Source organism: Oreochromis aureus, linkage group 6 (genome assembly GCF_013358895.1).
Source record: "Oreochromis aureus strain Israel breed Guangdong linkage group 6, ZZ_aureus, whole genome shotgun sequence".
In the NCBI taxonomy this organism is placed as follows: domain Eukaryota; kingdom Metazoa; phylum Chordata; class Actinopteri; order Cichliformes; family Cichlidae; genus Oreochromis; species Oreochromis aureus.
The window spans coordinates 6419034-6440462 of NC_052947.1; the positions used below are offsets into that span (position 1 = coordinate 6419034).

Sequence of the window (21429 nt, forward strand, 5' to 3'; positions counted from 1 at the left end):
TGTGTGTGTGTGTGTGCGCGTGTGTGTGTGTGTGTGTGTGTGTGTGTGTGTGTGTGTGTGTGTGTGTGTGTGTGTGTGTGTGTGTGTATTAGTGTGTTTGACGGGGCTGGTAGTGGGAGAACATGACTCATTAGGTTCTTGAGCATCTTGAGCATCATACTGATGCTTATTCCCAGGTGTGTTATCTAATCTGAGCTTACAGTACACCGTACGTGGCCAGCATATGAAAAAGGTAGAAAGTACTTTACTTGATATTGCTGCTGCTTTACATTTTAGTGAAGCTTACGCGCCTCTCCACTGGGTGAGGAAACACCAAACGGATTTTTTTTAAATAGTTGTGTCAAAACACTGATGAGGCAGAGAGTAACTAGTAACGTTGTTTGTTTGTTTTTTGCACACATCTAAGATATAAATAAGAAGATGCCACAGGGCTGGTGTCTTGAATGTTGGATGCAGATAACCCCTCTGTGCTTCCAGGCTCTTTGATCCTGAAGAAATATGGATTTAGGCTCAACAATATGTGAGAAATATAGACATGATTGTATGGTTCCTTGAGTTTCCTGTGTTTGCTGTGCCGTCCAGGTTTATTTTTCAGAAACTGGCTTCCAGCAGCCTTACACAGAGGGGAAGGTGAGAGTCATGAAAGTCAGATATAAAGTTTAAAGTGAAAGCTGAAGCATAAAATAAAAACTGATCTCAATGTGGCTTCACATAGAAACACTGTGTTCCCTACTGGAGAGTGTAACAATAGGATATTTTCAATTTCAATTATTTCAGCTTTTAAATATCTGAAATCTTTAAATCCGATAACGGGGATGAGCCAGAGACCTTCTGCATCTGATGATCCAATCAGAATCCAGCTGATTTGTTGCTACTCTTGCTAACAATGGCACAGTTACTCAAGTCCTGATTGGTTGGTTCATGGTGAAACGCAGCTTACGAGTCAAATACACAAGCCTGTGCCTTTTACTGTTTTCTAGGGGCAATTTGTCATTTTGTGTTATTAGTGAAACAACTGTAATTTTCACAGCTGTAAAACATACTGTGGGCTGTTAAGCAGAAGGTAGCCAATGCCTCTGGTGCCCATTGTCAAATGTTCGTGAATGTAGATTTGGAACACTTAGAATCTGGACACACAATAAAATGGTTGGCATTTTACTGTGTTCGTACTACACACAAAGCAGCTGTTACATCCATCATTTGGTGAGTCTGTTAGAAAAGCAACACTGATAAGCAACTTTTCTCACAGTTGTTTTGTGTTTCTATATGAATTCAGTGTTTGAGTTGATTGCTACCATCTGCCTTAAGCCAAAATGTTACCAATACAATATTACTGATTATATTAACTATCTGTAATTTGCAGCTGGGTTAACTGTTACATATATAATGAATCATGCAGCCTTTCTCCCCTGTCAGATGTGTTGCAACCAGATGCTCCAAGAGACCTAGCTTCGCCTCTTGTTCCTCTCTCTCTTTCCTTTGTGTGATAGCCTCCTTTTCTCTGTGGGCTTGAACGGTTGTGTATTTGTGTTTGTTCGTCCTCTTTCCCGGTCTGTGGTAGTTAGGAGCTTGTGTGCCTCAGACCTGCTCATCAGCAGCTGGAAGTTGCTCCACATATGGCATCTCATCTTATTTTTGTGATTTGCCGTAATCATTATTGACCAGTTATTTACGGTCCTTTACAACAGTTTTAAACGTCTTCCTGTGTGATTTAGGAATTTATTGTATGAGCATGTTTAGGACGTGTGGCGTCGGCACTGTAATTCCAGGATATTAAGCAGCAGACCGGCCAGGGAGAGCTCCTTATGCTCTGTCTCGAATTTGAGCAGCATATTTCTAAAAAGCAGGAATGAGTGGAAGGACCTCTGAGAATCCACACATCAGTCATGATTCTGATGATGCAGTAGACTTCATGCTCTCATCCGTAGTGGGTGAGTGCGCACCTCAAAGACACTTGTACAGGATGCTGCTGATAGCCCTCCCTCCTGCTCACTCTGCAAGGCATCCAGCACCTACCTGCCTCTCTGCACAATATGTTAGACAAGTCCCCAGAGTAATGCATGGTCAAAGGGAAGATGGATGCAGGAGACAAAATGAAAAAGAGCTACAGCTAAATACTGAAGTACTAGCTAAAATATGCACAAGTCATTTTGTATTGTTGTAGCTTCTGTGTATTTTCAGTGTCTGTTTGTGTTTGCTCATTCTTATTAAAAAGGATAGGTTAACTGTTTTGTATGTGTCTCCTGTTGTATTAGCGTGTGGTCTAATTGCTGCACAATTTCCCTTGTGGGATTAATAAAGTTTCTATCTATCGGTGTTTTTGAGGGTACGCCTATACAAACTTAAAAAACTCTGATTGAGACAGGTTTGTATGTCTCTCACAAATATAAATTACTTTCTTGTCTGAAAAACACAATGGGCAAATTTCATCCACAGAAGAGTCAAGATGTCGTAGAGAAGATAATTCTGGTTCAAAAAAACCCCATGAAATGTGTTAAAAACACATAAAACGATGAGAAATGTTCTTTTTCGAACATCTCTTCAATCATTTTTAATTCATTTTCTAAAAATCTTTCCTACCACTTTCTTAACACATGCTACCATCCTATGTAACACAATATTATTTCATATGCTGTAACAAAATCTCAGAAATGGATACTTTTACCGACATACCAATAATCTGATATAGAAACAGTCCTAAAAAGAAAAAAACACATATAGAGTAAGTAGTCAAATCCTGCCAGAAAGCAGGGATGATCTTTTATCAGAAACAAATATTTATAAATGATAATTATTATTAGTGTTTTTACACTTGTTCTTGTGGAAAAAGGAACTTAAAATCTACTTTTTTCCCTATATTTTTATTTTAACAAGTAAATGGTGGCAGTGGATCCCTGTGAGAAAGAGCAGTCCTTGTATTAGATTTCTTACCCACACAATAGGCTGCCATTAAAAACCCAGCCGAGCCCGCTAAGACCTGGAAATCCCACGCCTTGGTTTTATGGACAATCAGGCCGATCCGTGTGATCTGCAGAACAAGTAAAAAAAAAATAAACAGAAGGGAATGAGGAAGTAGAAATCAGAGTGGTTTTATTGTTATCACTCCTCTTTTGCATCAGGACTAATATCTGTTATAGTTTCTTAATCCCAGGGGAGGCTGTCACAAGAGACAACAAACCCAACATCTCACAGGGGTAAACAAATCGCTCGAATTGAGAGAAGTATAGTCTCTACACATGGTCGAGGTTTTTAGAGGAGGGGATCGCTGAAGATCCAAAACAGAAGGGGGAGGAGAAGGAGAGAGAGGGAAACAGACAAGTCCCAAGTGAGAATAAAAAAAAAGGAATCAACTTCAAAAGATGGGAAGCAGAAGGAGGTGGAGGATGGGAGAAGCTCATGAATAACTGATGAGCTCCCCATTTTGTTTCGCCTCTTTTAATTCTCTTTTGTCAATCCAGATATGAAGTGCAGAATCCAAATAACCTGAAGTGTTCAAACGGAGCATTAGACAACTCTGTGGTTGCTCTGTGCATGAAGCTGAAAGCTCCACAGGGAAAACCCACACCCTCCATCCGTGTTACCAAGGAGCTTCTATTTTTAACCAGAGACTGTCAATCAGTTTCCCCATATTATTAATTTCAAACAACAGGACTGCAATTGATCAGTCAGTCAGGCAGGCTGCAGGAGCCCCTGCTGGCCTCCCGAAGGCTCGGGCAGTCTGGCTATTTAGAGGCAGGTCCTCAATGGAAAAGCAAAATTGCTGCAAGGCTGCAGTCTGCCCTAAAACACAGTCATTTTCTTTTCTTTTCTTTTAACTCTTCTTATTATTGTCATTAGCCTATGATCTAACATGAGGGCATGGGGAGATTTAACCCTCTGCAGTATGAGCTGTACAGGTGGCTGGTCTGCTGGAGCTCTTGTTAAATGTTCAGGTCTTACCTTATTAATGTGAGAAATCTCTATGCCTGTCACTTTGTTTGTTTCCCCTCGCTTAACAACTGCTCATTCAGTTTATTCAGCTCATTTTGCTGGGGAACTTAGTAAATGTGCTGCAGAGCTCAATGTTGTTTGGGTTCATATCCATGAATCTGATTTAAAATAACAGAAAAAAGTCTCTCTAATATAGTCAAAATAGTCATGTAACAAAGTAAGGACATCCTGTGGAAACTGTTCGCTTTTGGACAAATTTGGAGAAGAAGTTGGACCCTATTTTGAAACTGTGCCTACTGAACACTTACTAAACACTTTCTAACCAACCTACTTGAACAACATAATGAAAATGTGCTTTTTCTATATTTTATTTGATAGAAATATCAACATGTAGAGATTTTCAGACGTTCTTCTGAGGAAAAAAAACTGCTCACAAGCTATTAGTCATCCCGACAGCATATATGGCTTCTTTTAGCAGTTCAAAAGGGCAAATACTTTCACTTGCAAAATGTTTGAGAGTTTTCATGCATGCACTGCTTTCATCAAATCCTACAACGTTTCAATCTGCTTTGAATCTGGGCTTCGAATCAGCCATTCCATAACCCTCAATTTACTTGCTTTGAGCCATTCCTTGGTGGTTTTTCTATTGTGCTCAGGATCGTTACATGGTTGAAAGAGTGACTTCTGGTTCGGCTTCAACTTTCAGACAGATAACTTCACATTTTAGTAAGAGTCTTTGACAGAATGCATAATATATGCTTAAATCAGTGGCTACAAGCTGGCATGAGTTTCTTCTCATCCTCATAAAATCTGTTCCTGTCGATTAAACAGCTCTATCTTTAACAGTCTATTGCTTGAAAAAGCCTCAAACTAGCATAGCTTTTCTCCGATGTTCTTTTTGGATAGCAAAGGCTTTTTCTGGTATGCTTCACATGCAGGTCAAACTTGTGCAGTCTCTTTCTGATTGCAGATATATGAACTTTGACATCTCTTCCAGTCGTTGCCTGCAGACTCTGTAACACAATCTGGAGGGGTTTTTTGTTGAATCAAACACTCTACTCTTGGGCTGACTTTGCTACCGATTTCATTTGAAAATTATGTCAATTGTAGATAATTTTATGCTTTATTTCATATCATTAAGAAATCTTTTAAGCCTGCCTCAGACTAACAAATCTCCATAGCCTTTTATTGTGAAGGCCTTTGAGCTCTCATAAGATCTGAACATGATGCCAGAACAGCTTTCAACAACAAAGACAGGTAAAGATCATGCATGTCAGATCTTTGAATAATGCAGCTCACCCCATGCCCTGTGCCGATTAATACTTGGCTCTTAATCTCATACTTGTGATTCTCACTGAATGGATTTACAGGTGCTATAAAAGTAGAAGCATCCTTACTTTTTCTGTTTTTTTATCAACATGGAAATGACTATGAAATGTGAGGTCATATACTGTATATCAGCTTTATATGAAGACATTTTTTAAACACAATCAAATATGTTCTTGGTCAGTTATGTAAAACAATTAATTCCAAAATTCATGTACTAGGATGTACTTATGTACTTTATGTATAAAAATGTTTTCAAATTATTTTGATATGGGTATATTGCAAACATTGAGCTACTACATTACACAGCATTTTTGATTTAACCTTTTATTATGAAATTAATTGTGTTTTTTCTTTATAGTAGGTATAAAAAAATATTATATATAGATATAGCCTATATATATGTATAGCTTTAATGTCAGAGAGCCTGATTGATATCTTTGATTAACTGGCATGGCAGATGCAAAAAGCCGCTTTATCAGAGGAAAGAGAAAAAAAAGAAAAGACAGAGTAATAGGAGTTAGGACAGAGCAAGGGTTAATCTGGTACCAGTACATACTCCGTGAAGAGAGCTTTAGGCTTAAAGCGCCTTCAAAACAGACAGCTAGCTTTATGTCTACTCCATCAGTAAGACCTACCTGCTTGTCAACCAACTTAGCATCATCATACAGCCACAGCAAACCACAGGAATACATCTCTGAGGTTTTTTCAATTTTGCATTGTTTTATAAAATAGAAATTCAATTGTCTAAGGAGCTTGAAAAGAAAAGCGTCTGGACTTCTTTAGGTTGCTTGAAGACGTTTCACCTCTCATCCGAGAAACTTCTTCAGTTCTAAGGTCAAATGGTGGAGAGTCCCAGATTTAAACCCAGTGGGAGTTTCCCCCCAAAGAGGGACAAAAGACCCCCTGATGATGTGAAAGCGGGTGTGGGTCACAATCAGCCAGGGTTTCGGGTGAGCTCATTGTGAAACCTGGCCCCACCCTATCATGTGATTTCCTGAGGTCAGATGGCCCAGGATGTGAGTGGGCGTTAAGGCGTCTGGGGAGGGAACTCAAAACTGGATTATAGATGGCAGACAGTTGGTGTCGTAAACCACCGCCTCTGTTCAAAGATGGTCGCTCACAGTGGACATAGATGGCCTCTTTCACTCCTCTTTCAAACCATCTGTCCTCTCTGTCCAAAATGTGAACATTGGCATCCTCGAAAGAGTGACCTTTGTCCTTAAGATGCAGATGGACTGCTGAGTCTTGTCCTGTGGAGGTGGCTCTTCTATGTTGTGCCATGCGCTTGTGAAGTGGCTGTTTGGTCTCTCCAGTGACGAGGTCTGGGCATTCCTCGCTGCACTGTACAGCATACACCACGTTGTTCAGTCTGTGTTTTGGAGTTTTGTCTTTCGGGTGAACCAGTTTGTGTCTGAGTGTGTTGCTGGGTCTGAAGTACACTGGGATGTCGTGCTTGGAGAAAACTCTCCTGAGTTTCTCTGATACACCGGCTACATAGGGGATGACAACGTTGTTGCGTCTGTCTTTCTTATCCTCCCTCGCTGGTGTCTGATCTTCTTTTCTGTGCCTCTTTGCTGACTTTATGAACGCCCAGTTAGGATAACCACATGTTTTAAGTGCTTCCTTTACATGTGTGTGTTCCTTCTTTTTTAGAAATTCAATTCAATTTTATTTTATTTATATAGCGCCAAATCACAACAACAGTTGCCTTAAGGTACTTTATAGTGTAAGGTAGACCCTACAATAATACATACAGGGAGAAACAACAATCATATGGCCCCCTATGAGCAAGCACTTTGCTGCGACCGGTTGGGGTGAGAGAAAATACTGCTAGCATGAGCCATGTTGCTAATCATTGACAGCTGGTTGTCAAAGCCTGAAAATAATTTGTGGTCTAACAAAATAAAGAAGAAACAGCCACCAACAAATACTGATGTCTAAATTTTGTTTCCAAAAGAAAAAGAAGAAAAAGAAGAGTATAAAAGTTAAACCAAGTGATGTGCCCGTGTACAACAAGAAGGATGTAGAACGAATAGAAAATACTGAAAATACTAATGTAAACGGAGAACACACTCATGGATACTTCTTTCAAACCCCATCTTTGTAAAATAAGGACTGTAAGAACATAATATGTACAGAAAGAGTAAGGCATCGAAAGATTGAATTTTAATAATACCTATAGGTGGTAAAGATAGTTATGTCTTCTGTGTTCATCATTACGACGTATGCATAATTCATGTCAAGTTGAAATGATCATTTATCTGCGTCAGTCATATGCATTCAAACAAACAAGAGTTGTTGTTTTTTTATTTGCATTTTTACTCTTTTTTTCTTTCTTTAAAGGTATCAGAATCATCTCAAGCTAAGTAGCTACTTGCTATCCCAAAGTACACCCCCATTGATTTATCAGCGGTCACATGGTCAGGACTCAAGCAACTTTGATTGAATTTTAATGTAGAAACTTTGTGCATATCATCAGCTTTAAAGTTAAAGCTGTTGACAGTTTTATCTTAAATATATAAAAAAATAACGTTAAACCCTCATCACATCCAATTGTTACTTTTCTGACAGTACATAGTTTGAATTTCAGTGACAGCATTGCAAGCTTCCATTTCAATCCATTAAATGTTTTATAACTACAGATGAAAAGATTTGTTACATCTCATTATGTCTTATTTAAGTGTTCATGGCTTCTTAAGATGTGACTTTAATTGCCTCCAACTCTCTCTTACTGGGATAAATAATAATATTGTTGTTTTAATTACTCCACTTAGAGGAGATAATTGTTTGGACTGCGCAGACAGGTTTGTCGTGCCAAGATAGCAATGATGTCATACTGCTCAGTAGATTCACACATTTTGCGTGTGCAGGAGACACACAGACTTTTAGTAAAACACCCACAGTGTAGGCAGAAGGAATCAGATTAAAGAAGATGAAGTAAGATGAAATGAAACCTTAATAATGCCAGTGAGGGGATATGTTGAAGCAGTAAATAACTTAAGTACGTGACAAGAATAACAGAAACTCTTCGAAAGAGTCGAGTGCCTTTTCAAACTTTTCTTTGTGCTTTTTTTTTGTCTTAAATCAGATTTCAGATTGGCAATCAGGGAAGACTGAAGTGTCTTAAGCAAGATTGAAATGTACACTGTGACTGAACAAACAAGCTACTAAACTACTAGATGTACTCAAACCTCAGGTTTTACCTTAAATATATCATATATATTTGTTCCACCCTTCTCAGATCTGGCTGCTGTCAGTCATCAGCATCACTACATCTGCCTGAAAATGCAATTGCTGCAATTAAGCTGCTTCTAAACTAGAACTGAAAGAAAGTAATTAAAGAGCGTTTCTACTCAGTGCATCCTTATACTGTCAATGTTAGGATTTCAGCACAATGATTTTATTCACTAATGACATCTCCAGGCCAAGTCTAAGAACACCTTTGAAGGAATACTTCACTCTAAATGTTTGTTTGAGTTAGGAAACACTTACTGCCAGTACATTTATGTAGAAATCTTGGATACTTGTGCTTCATTTACTTAGTTTACATAGTTTCGAGTTTCTGCTACTTACACTAGCATACACTATTGTTATAATAAATATGTAGGACTGCTTTCTTCCATTTGCGCAATATCTACGAAATTCTGTCTATCCTGTCTCAGAGTGAAAAACTAGTTCATGCATTTATTACTTATAGGCTGGACTACTGTAATTCAAAGCTCGATCCTCATGTGAACGCAGTGGTAAAATCCTGCTTGTTCTAACTGAGGCAACTGTCAAAGATCAGGTCTCTTCTGGCCAAACTCAACCTTGAAACACTAATACAGTTTATAACCTCTCGTCTCGATTACTATGATGCACCTTTCATCGTAATCAGCTAGTGCAAAAGACAACACCGCTCAATTTTTATCTGGCACAAGCAAACAAGAGCACATCACTCCAATTTTAGCGTCCCTTCACTAGATTCCAATTCGTTTAGGAATTTATTTGAAAATCCTTTTATTTGTCTTTAAGTCTCTTAATGGTTGTGCCCCATTTGATCTATCCGAGCTGATGCACCTTTACGTCCTTCCTCGTTCTCTCAGGTCAGCAGACCAGATGCTTTGCTCATTCCAAAGACGGAACGTAAACTCAGAGGTGACGGGGTTTTTGCAGTTGCGGCTCCAAAATTGTGGAATGATTTTCCACTGCATGTGAGGCAGGCTCCTTCACTCACTGTTTTTGAAATCTCATTTAAATACACTTTTACTCCCTGGCCTTCGACCCAGTGTGGGATGTCTATGTTACTTTTATGTACTCGTTTCTTGTTTAACTTCAACAACTCTTTTGTTTTTCTATATCTTTTACCTTCTGTCCTGCGTTTGTCTTTTATATTTGGTGTTATTGCACAGCGCATTGGTCAGCCCTGTTATTGTTTTAAAAGTGCCTTATAAATAAAGTGCCATGGTATGGTACTTTAACCCTGAACCACTCTGTAGTTATTCTGCTATAGGCTCAGACTGCTGGGATTATGCCCTGAGCAGCTCTCCTCCCCTCTCCTCTATTTACTCCCCATGTGTAAATGTGCCACTTCTGCATGCCATCAACTTATGTGTACTTTCTCCTCGAGTTTGCGCCATTTGTAGAGTTGATTGTTTTTGTGGAGTGGTGCTATATAAATAAAAGGGATCTAACTGAACAATTTCTGTTATATTTCAAAGCAAAATATTGTATATTTCACTCAGCTACATGATGTATGTGTTTTGCTATGATGAGTGCATTCCTGTTAATCTTGTTTATACCCATGAGGACAGTGTCTCACACACACACACACACACACACACACACACACACACACTAGTGACACAATAAACATTCTTGCCAACGGTTTCACAGTTATCTTCTGATCTGCAGGTGGTCACTACATCAAATGATACACAGCAATGTGGGAAGAGAAGACTGCAGGGTAATAAAGCTGTAATAAAAAGATGTAAACTGTTTAGGGGTTTGGATACTTCTTCTTTTCTTGGCTGAGTGTCAATGAATAGAAATAGCATCATTTTGATTTTCTATAAAAAAAATGCAATGAGGCTCCTTTAAGCTGGTTGCTTTAGTTACCATTTAGTTTGCAGGTTAAAATTTTTGATGTGTAAGTGTAACATACCATAAACTCAGTATGAATGCATTGGCATGGCTCATAGGCATTTGCCAAGCTAGTATCAGCTAATATCAGTATAAATCTTTTAAATGCCTCATGCATTTAAATTGAAAAACTAAAGAACAGACATGAGAAACACACTGTCAGATATGCCGATACTGCATATTTTGCCCACCAGAGGGCACTCTGCAACATTCTTGCTGGCTAGACACGTGTTTGAAAACATAACAAACATAACAGTCAGCTGAGGTTAGCAGAATCAAGCAAAGCATTAAATAACTAAACATAACAAATGTTTAACTTTTATGTGTCTGAAAGAAAAAGAAGTACTGGACGCTATATCAGAATATGAGATTTTAAATAGACAAATGTCCAGCAGTGATGTTAGAAATGCTTTATCAGTCAGGCTCTAATCAACCCTGATTTTCATTCACAGATTTGTGATATACACACTTTTAACTGGTTAGTTTATACAGCTTAATAATTCTGTAGTTTCAGTCATTTTTCATTTTCAAAGAACAACCAAGAGACCTCTGTGTATTTCACTTTATATCAAACAAATTTGTCAGGCGTAACTTCTGAAAACTGACTTATGACACTTACTGTGGCTTTTTAGACATATTTTATTTTTATTTAATAATTTATTTATAGCAGCATCTCATCTTGGATGTTGACTTGACCTTTTTCAGTGCAGCTACGACGTAAATGTTTAATTTACTTGCAGGCGTCTTATGCAATGATAAAGTTAGATTGCATACAACTTAACTTTAAGGTGGGTAAAAATGTTTCAGCCACATATTGTCCAGCATATGTTTAAAGGTAGGTAATGACAGAGTACGGGCAATTTTAGACCCATTAGAGATGATTGTGCAGTGACTCAAATTTCCATTATAACAACAAAACCCACCACATCAGTCAAGTGGACACACCTTTTTAGGGGGGGTTGGGAGAAACTGTCCTCTCCCTGTAAACTCTGGTCAAATTCTCTTTGAACACAAAATACAGAGGTTTAATGAGCTGAAACAATCTGTGCCAAATAACAAGAGCTGGCTCATGCCAGCAAATGTGTTTGTCTCTCAAGTTCTAAAAAATCTTCCTCCAACTTGTCTGCTTCCCTGAATCTGACCCATCACCCCTTGTTTTCTGTGTTTGTCCTCATCACGCCTACAACTGAGCAGGGCTGCTCTGTACTTGAACTACACCCACACTCCAGTCTCCCAGCGAGTGGACAAACATGTTATTTCCCAAATCAGAAATCCATTTGCAACTTCTTGCAAACACTTCCCACACAGACAAAAAGGTATTAAGAGCTCGACAAGAGCAAACTGTCCTTTTTTTTTTCCAGACGCGTAACCCTGCAATCAACCCTGCAGGATAAAACTACACACGCTTTAGTTTTAGGTTTTTCAGGAGTCTCCACTCTTTTCTCTTTTCTTTGCAGCAGTTAGATTACTGAAAAACAACAGGAACATAGTGCGCTGTCTGATTGCACAGTTGCACAAAATGCAAACTTTTTTCCGCATTGTTTGAGTTTTCTGTCCAGATAAAATGCACATGTCAGATAAGTGCTGGTGAGCTCACTGGGGTTTAGGTGGTGTGGCTTACATCCTTTTAAACTTTTCGACTTGAAATCTTGACGCTTGTTCTCGAAAGAAGCTTTTCTCCTCGTCAGTTTCACTCACTTTCCTGGCCAGGTAAAACGTGGCCTGGCTAAATCAATTTTCTTCCCGACTTTTCAGAATCTCATCTCATGAGATGTTGTCTGGTTCCGTCAGTTTATTATCAAGTATAATCTTGTAAAAGGAATTCAAATCAAATTACATGGAGATCTGTGGCTCTGCTAGATCAAGCAGCGTTGGAGTGGCTGCTTGACATACGCAGAGATACTGTTTCACTTGCATTGCGCTAATCGATTTCTTCATGACTCACAGATTACATTGAGAGAGAAAAAGAAGAAAAGCTTAAGTTTAAGTGTTTCTTACATCTCCCCCACTGTCTTTAACACCTAGGATGTTTGGGTGCTGAGAAAGCTCCACCACAGCGTCCAGTGGCAGCTCCAGCCCCGTGTTTGCCGGCACGCTGTAGAGAACCACCGGCACTGGGCTGCTGTCCGCCAGCTGCAAGAGAGAAGAAACAGACGTGAGACCTCAAATAAAACACCTGTTGAAGGTTCCCAAACTTTCCCGGTCTTTTCTTCATTTACAGTGAATTTACTAACTCGGATCAGGCTCAGACTATAAGAAGATAATTCCTGGTGGCCTGGCCGGCTGACATTTAACTATTAAAGCTGCGATGAGTAAATAATGACAGCGAATCGTGGAAGCAACGGTGAGCAGGTACTGCAGTCAGAACTGCAGACCATCAGCACACATAATCAGTTAAACATTGTCTGGAGTGCAGTGTAGATACAGCTTCTGCCATGTTTGCATGGATTGCTGAAAATTAAAACAGCTAGCTCTAATTATTTTATGATAATCAGCACAGGTCCGATCAGAAGTCTGAGGGTGAGCCAAAGACACTTTATTCCTTGTTATCGAACTCCGGTTGGACTAGCAGCAAAATGAAAGAACACTCAATCTAAAACTTCCTCCCACGTGGTGCTCATTTAATCTTCTTCTTTCATTATCTTCTAAAAACACTTTTTGTACTCGTAACTCTAACTGACGTTGAGCTCAGCAAAGTGTAGATAATATATATATAATGCAATATTCAAACCCAAAGACCCGTACTGCTTTGTTGTAATAAACAGACATGCTTTACATGAGAGGTGGAGAAGTATTATTCTAATAGATTTTTTAAGCACAGCAGCTCCTCATAGAGAATTCTTAGAGTAACTCTTCAATGGAAATCTGCATAATTTTCAGAATTGATAAGCACACACATTTATATAGTTGTTTTGACAGACGGGAATATGACCACATGGAAATATAGGGAATTTTTGTTTTTGTATTCATTTCTGTTGCACCTTTTACCCTCATCTGAGAGTGCTGCAGCACCTCGCTTTGGGAAGCACTGATTGTTCATCCTTTTATTTTTATTTTTTTAAACACCAAATCAAGGCTTAACCCCAAATTTGCGTGGCACTCTGTTTTTGTGTGTTTGCGCTGACCTTTGTGAAGTGATGGATCAGAGCCCGGCTGTCCATCTTCCCCTTGTAGAAGCAGGGTGTTACCACCAGCACAGCATCGGCTCCGGCTGCTGCCATCTTCTGCGTGAGCTGGATCGTGGCTCTGGTGGCTGAACAGGAAAAGGAGAAGGAAAGGAAACAACTTCAACACAGACTTTCACTTTTGACTCATTTAATCAAGCAGAATCACTACAACAATGAACCTCCTCTGTGCTCTGCAATATTTAGATTTGCCTTATATTAACCCCCACCCCCTCAGTCCACAGAATAATTGTCTGGCATGAAACTGGTCCATGACACAAAAAAGCTTGGGGAGCACTGGAATAACCCGTTTTTGTCTTTGTTTGCAGCATTTTATAGAAGCTGGATTGGGGCAGTTCATGTAGTAAATGTGCCTGCGGAGTGTAAATACTGTAAACACTGATCAGCCACAGCTGACAAACCACCTGCCAAATATGCTTTAGTTCACCCTCTTGGCACCAAACCAGTGAAGGTATGAACATGAGGTCTGTCAGGATGTCCTGAAGCACCCGGATCCTGCGTATGATTTGGGTCCTGTGGGTCGCAGGAGCCACTCCTGAGCAGACTGTACGAGCCACACATACAGTAACCCCATGTTGTTATGTTGGTATGTTACATTGTCTAATGTTGTAGCTGATCATATGTGAAGTAAGTGATGGAAAAAAGAAACCAGGAAGTTTTTACACAAGCGGTGAACGTAGGAAGGCTATGGAAGTAGAAGTTAATGCAGACTCTCGTCTCTCTGAGTGTTTATTATACGTTGCAGAATGAACAGCCTATCAAACTGTTACAGACTCCATTTGACTCCAATTATCAGTCCATCAAGACCGGTGACACTGCCGCCTCTATAATAAGCTTCGAATCGCAGTCATTAAAATCCAGAATGGAAAACATAATGAGTCAGTTTAAACTTTTAGCACTCGTCGTACAAAACTCTGATTTATTCGCAAAATATTTCACTTGTACTGTTTTTTCTCCCCGAACGTGCTCAGATCTGAATGAAATTACACTTGATTAACAAAAATTTTTTTCCAAATGTTTTCATCATTTTGTGCCTTTAACAAAGAGCGTTATCTGCAAAAATAATTAACTCTGTTCACTTAGAAGAGGTCAGAGTTGAACTAGTTTAACTAAATGTTTAATGGTTTCCATTATAAATGCTACAATTTTCAATTTCAGCGGCCGTGATGCGTTTGAGGGGCTTTGTTCAGCGTATAAGCAAAGTTTGGAGAAGATAACCACACAGTGTGATGATTCTCTGTAATGAGCTTCAGTTCAGTGTCAGTAATTGTTTTCTAAAAATAAAACTTCTTTTAACTGAATTGTGAATTATTTTAACACAACATGAAGCCGGCTAATTATTGTCTTTGCTTAATATTCTTTATCACTGAACCCTCCACTGTAAAGTTAAAGCCTGAGCTCAAAGTGGCTGAGAGACTTACATTCGCAGCCTGATCCGGCTATCAGCAGCCTTCCCGCCGGCAGCGATTGTTTGACCATCCTCACCACCTCCACCCGCTCCTCCACCGTCAGGTACGGGTACTCACCATTGGAGCCCTGAACCACCAGGCCTGTAACAATAAAACACATGATTTTTTATATTTGAGGTGTTTTTGGGGGGGAGGGGTTAGCTCTGTAAAGAAGCTCATACGATCTCAAAATGTATCAGCCATTTCTGGGTGACCCACACTGCCCTAAAAACTCCTAAAAATGTCAGACTTTTAACTGTTTTTGTCAGAATTTACACCCTTCTCATTAACAAAGACATTTGAAATCTGGCATACTTCAACAAAGTAAATAAGTAAACGATAAACTTGTTAATATTCCTTTAAATAACAGAAAAATCCCTGTTTTCTTCTAAATTCACTAATCCACACGGAACTGTGTCTATAAAACAGTTTCAGAATTATGTTCCCCAACGTGACAATACCTCATCATCTCCAAACATAATATTATAAAAACACTTCAGGAAGCTTGAGAAATGTCTGGGACAACGCTGAAAATAAATACTAGATGCCCGTGATCTCTGGGGCCTCAGGCGGCACTGCATCAAAAACATTCTGTCATAGAAGTCACTGCACGGGCCCAGGAACACTTCCAGAAATCACACGCGCACAGTTTGCTGTTCCATCCACAAACGCAGGTTAAAGCTCAATCATGCAAAGAAGAAGCCATATGTGAGCATGATCCAGAAACACAGCCGTATTCTCTCTGAGTCAGAGCTCATTTAAAAAGGACTGAGGTAAGGTGGAAACAACAAGTATTCTGTGGTCACACTAATCTAAATTCTTTTTGGAAAACATGGATGCCACATCCTCCGCACTAAAGAAGAGAGGGACCATGTGGCCTATTATCTGTGCTCAGTTCAAAAGCCCGAATCTCTGATGGTTTGGGAGTGCATCAGTGCTTATAGAATTCACAGCTTGCACTTCTGAAAAGACGCCATCCCTGCTGAAAGACAGGTTTTAGAGCAGCACATGCTCCCATCAACATGAAGAAGGCCTTGCATATTTCAGCAATACAGTGCTAAACAGCATACTGCAGTTATTACCACAGCACGGCTTTGCAGTCCGGGTGCTGAAGAGCCCTGCCTTCAGTCCACACGTTCCACCGACTGAAAACATTTGGCATGTCATTAAATGAAAAATATGACAAAGAAGACCCAGGACTGTTGTTCTGCCAGAATCTTCTATCAGCCAAGAATGTGACAACATTCCCCTGCAAAAGTTGAGCAGCTGCTCTCCTCAGCTGGCTGATATTTACAGACGGTGGTTAAAAGCAGAGTGGATGCTACGCAGAGGTAAACATGGCCACGTGCCCACTTTTTTGAGATGTGTTGCTGCCATCAAATTCAAGATAAGTTCATATTTTTCTTAAAATGGTACATTTTCTCAGTTTAAACACTTTGTTTTCTGTGTTGTATGTAAATAAAATAGGAGTTTATTTATTTTATTTTATAAAAATCATTGAGCTATTATTCACATTTTACAAACTATTCCAACTTTTTTCTGGAATTGGGGTTGTATTTGACATCGTCTCTTTCTTCTGTGCCAACATTAGAGCGAGCAGCCTCTTCTCTTACTGCCCGAGTAATAACTGACATGTAAGGCGGATAGAGAAGCTCTCGGCTTCTGTCTGAGTCCAGCACCTCCGTGATGCTGCAGCTCAGTCTGAGGGTTTTGCCGGCCTGAACAGTCCAGGCACGTTGTTTTGGATAAGCCGCTTTTGCATTCCCCCTCTGGTGTCTTGAAGCTGCTTCATGATGGAGCTATGCTTCCATCAGACTGAGCTCCAGGTATTATAACCTATTCTGCCATCTAGCTACAGCAAATGTGAATGTAGGAGATAAGACCTTGGTAGAGCCGTTGAGTCCTTCTTTGCATCCCTTGAAAAATGCCTTCTATGAACAACAGTGAGACTGAAATATAACATACGGAGTAGCAGGTTCATTGACAGTACCGTAGGTAATAGAAAGTGTAATATCACAAGCAACAATAGTAAATGTGCTGACTGATGTGTATGCTTTCCTGATCCTCAGTACAGTTCACTCACCATCTTTGTATAAGAATACAAAACATAATATCAATATCATGTGTATGTGCGCTATTTGCCAATTTCATTATAATTAATTATTATTTAATTATTGATAAAAGAAATGTTCTGGTAAATGAAGAATAATCATGTAGAACGATCATTTAGTTAACAACAGTAACATGTTGTGGAAGCAGAAGTGCAAATATTTCCTGCTGTGGATGGAAAATAAAACTCAGTAGCAGGACCAGTTAACGAACACCAGGGGGCGACAAATCCGAATCAGGCCCTGCCGTTACTTTACGTTTTTGCCTCGGTGCTGAACTTTGTCCTGTGTGTCTCGTCCCTAAGCAAATACAGACATTATCCATGGATGTCAGACTGCGGCGCATGCTGCGAGACGCTGCAGTGCAAACACTATGCAGCTGGTGTTTTAGGCTCCAAACTCAACTAGCTTCATAATGTTCAGAGCTGTGTAAGTAAGATCGACCTTATGCGCATCAATGACCTCCTTGTTATTCATACAACTCTGTTTTTGATAACCTTGACTTTCGCGTGCCTCGGGCCTGACCTTTAAATGGGATCTTGGCGTATTTCTGCAGGTTTTCCTCTAGTTTCTGATAGTCTACGTCCTCCTTGGCGGTGAACGGGGTGGCAATAGGCGGATAAATCCCGCTGAGGTCCAGCCTGGCAGCTGCTGCGTGGCTCTGGGATCGTTTCCATGCTCTGTGGTGAGCCACCCTGCACAGGGAGTTCAGACTTCTCCAAGCCCGGACGCACTGCATTGTAATTCGGACACAGAGTGACTGAGGTGCTCGCTGGCGGTGTGCTGGGACTCTGTGCAGCTGCTGCAACCGAGAACAGTTAATCACTAACCTGCTTCTTCAAATATTGACCACAAATAAGTAATTTCTAAATCCCCGATTTCAACCCTGAACACATCTGTCTCACAACAGTGAGACAACTGAATTGCGTAAAACGGTTTTGTGATAATTTTACAACAATGTCCACATGACTGAAACTTTAACTACTTTAGAATCAGTTTTAAAAGAATGGTAACACAACTTACATGGACTCCTGCAGAAGTTCACAGATCCCCAGCTCAGCCCAGGATCAATAAGGGATCATCAACCACAAGCAAGTTTTGAAATAAACGCAAAAGGGTTATTACGAGCGATCATGTTGTGGCCAAGAAAATAAATAAACAAAGAAATTAAAGTAAATTTAAAAAAATAATACTAGTCTTTTAAATTTTAACTTCAATATTTCTTGTGGACGGCTGTGACAGTTGTGGCCTGTCTAATCCCTTTAGTATGATGGATAAGAGGGAAAACATAAACATACTTACAGAAAGATGCTTATTTGATACTTTTACCGAAACTGGGATTTAGATGTTTGTGTCAAACATTAACTGGTTAAAACTGACAATCGTTTAATAACCACAAATGAACAAAATGTATAATATACTCAAATCCAGTTTCTCCTCTCTCCAAAATCAATGCTTAACGTATAATTAAGCAATCATAAAAATAAGCACATCTCGACTGAGGTCATTATAGTTCACTAAAACTAAATTCAAAACTAAAAATGGATGAGGAAAAAAAACATGTTAGTTAATTACAATAAAAAATCTAAATAAATAAAAATCGACTCCTGAAAACAATTAAAAGGAAAACTAGCTAAAATAAAAACAAAGTACAGAGGAAATATTCTTCGTTGTAATATCTGTCAGTTAAATTTGGTTTATTTTAATTAGAACTTGCCTCCAGACGCTTTGGTGGACGTGCTTATTGAGATTTCGGGTGTCTACGAGACTCTGTGAGTCAGCTGCCTTCAGAAAGTTATTTGTTTTTATTGTAATACCTGTACCGATTTTCATAATTATTGCCACTGATGTATGTAATAAAACCGAACTGAAATGAAAATGAAACATGTGAAAAAATAAAGTGAAACCACTCTGGAAACTAACTGAAACTAAACAGAATTTAAAGCAAAAGAGAAGAGAAATAAAAATAAAGAGAAGCAGAAAATACAAAACTGTAATTAGACGGATCCTGACATTGGCTCTTCTATATTTGAACATTTTCAGTCAGCAAACGTCACACAACAGACAAATACGAAGTAACAAGAGGAGACAGACGGGCCTAAAAGTGTTCATGTGTAACAGTTGGGGATTTTTTATGGACTGTATATTAATCACTATAGCCAAGCTTATATCACATGTCACTCAAAGTGATCTGACTCAGCTTTGAGCGACGCAGATCTGACACGTTGCTGTCTGTGCTGGTGGATGTGACGAATATGCCCAGCTTCTAATAGCCTTTACACTTCTGCCACCTTGTGGAAAAAACAATTCGTTACATTCAGTTTACAAAAATGACAAAATCATAACATTCTCTGCGGTTCTTGCCATTAATTACAGTTGATTTATACTAGATGGTATAAACATGCTGTCTAGATGCTTGCAGTTAACTGAATGTACAGAGTGAATATTGGAGTGGACAAAAAGGACCCCCTTTAAAATAGAAAAAAAAAATGAAGCCAAAATGCAGACACAGTGTGAGAAAATCTGAGTTGTCCTTAGTGCTTCAATGGAAACAATGAGAATAAGTATCAGCCAAGTGCAGAAGGTTCATTCAGCTATGTGTTAACATGATGTCTGGGAGGAAAGACATTAGCGATAATTAGACAACCAGTTTTTGCCACCATTCAATCTCAGAAGGTTATATATCCGTCTCCAACCAATTTGAAGTCCATCATTCTATAGTGAGAGAAATTATTCAAACACTGAAGACAGGATGGGATGTGCCTGCAAACTGACCGCAGTGTCAGACCATGGAGTGGTCAGAGAAATTACAACAACAACAAAATAGCTACATTATTTGCTATGTATTTCTCAGTTATCATGTTTAATATTAAAGTTCATGACATTACAGTTAAAGAGACTGAATTAGTTTGGCTTCTTTGAAGGAGAGGTCTTGTCTTACTAAATAGAACATCACTCAGTTTAGGTTTGAACAAACCACTAGACTTGTGGAACAATATCACTGAGACTAAAATGGAGATTTATCACTATAAGGCACAAACAAACACAGCATATCTACAGTCAAGCACAGTGGAGGAAGGTTGATGATTTGGCTTGTTTTGAAGCCACGGGACGTGGGGACTTTGCAGTCACTGAGTTGACTATGAACTCCATATATCAAAGTATTCTAGAGTCATATGTGAGGCCATCTGTCCAACTGTCATGGCTCTGTGTGTCTGACCCAGGGTTTATGTTTTGGACTGTTTTGCATCAGGTGGGATTATATTCTAAGTTGGGTTATACTCTCTGAGTGGTTTATGTTTGGTTTTCTTGTACTTTTGTGTTCTCGTTTGATCATTTAGTTTCTGTTATATTGTAGCTCTTAGCTTCTTAGTCATTCTTTCATCATGTTTAGTGTGTTTCTGTTTCTTTGTGATCACATTCTCCCTCCTTCAGTGTCTAGTCTTGTCTCTGTGTTTTCATCCCCTCAGTTACTGTGTCAACCTCACGTGTCCATTCATCTGTTTCCCTGCCATGTCTTTTGTTTCCTGTTTTATTTTGATAGTCCTTCATCCTGTATTCAGGGTATTCAGTTTTGCTTCCTCTCTGTCTTGTTATGTCTAATTAGTCCCAGCTGTGTCCTCGCATGTTTCCCATCCCCTGCTTGTCCTGCTTGTGTATCTAAGTCTTCAGTCTTCGTCTGTTTATTGCCCCGTTCTCCACATTAGCTGTGGATCCTTGTCATGTGTTCCAAGTTCTAGATCATTATTTCTATTTTTTCTTTTGTTTGTTTCTTCTTATGTTCATGTACTTTGTATTTAGTTTGTTTTTCCAGCAAATAAAGATGCTGCTTTCAGTCAGGTTTTTGTCTTGGAGTCCCGCGTTTGGGTCCAACCCCTGCCTCCCACATGGCTCACCATGACACCAAAAGCTAAGGCTTGGCCCAAATTTGGTCTACAAGAGGACAATGAACGCAAGCACAGCAGCAAATCTGCAACAGAACAGGCAAAAAAAGGAAAGAATCAAGCTGTTGCAATTGACCAGTCAAAGTCCAAACCTCGAGTGGGCCAAAATTCCCCCCACAGTGATGTGACAGACTGATAAAGTCTGATTACTTTTGGTATTTTTTGGCATTTATTGTTGTTTTTATTTCCATGTAGAAACTACAATTAATAAAATAATAAGCAATAATAGCAGTGTTCCAAAATCGACCCACGCTGAAAGCTGTTGAACCAACTGTGTTAGCACATTTTAGCCCATGAGGTCTGTCGCTGATCGTTACTCTAACACTCACCCAAAACAAACAAACAAACTAAAAAGTTATTTTTC

The 21429-nt window shown here is 39.3% G+C and overlaps 1 protein-coding gene across 1 annotated transcript in view; it reads right to left on the reverse strand.

The window, feature by feature from the left end:
- The window catches only part of hoga1 (4-hydroxy-2-oxoglutarate aldolase 1), a 31871-nt gene extending 10935 nt beyond the window's left edge, over positions 1-20936 (reverse strand). The window contains exons 1-6 of the mRNA XM_031733912.2: positions 18145-20936; positions 17647-17923; positions 14987-15115; positions 13506-13633; positions 12379-12513; positions 2932-3028 (exon numbers count right to left, since the gene is read on the reverse strand). Coding sequence (XP_031589772.1) covers positions 2932-3028; positions 12379-12513; positions 13506-13633; positions 14987-15115; positions 17647-17860 — 703 coding nt within the window. The 5' untranslated portion in view covers positions 17861-17923; positions 18145-20936. The remainder of the gene's footprint in view (positions 1-2931; positions 3029-12378; positions 12514-13505; positions 13634-14986; positions 15116-17646; positions 17924-18144) is intronic.
- Between the last annotated feature and the right edge of the window lie 493 nt (positions 20937-21429).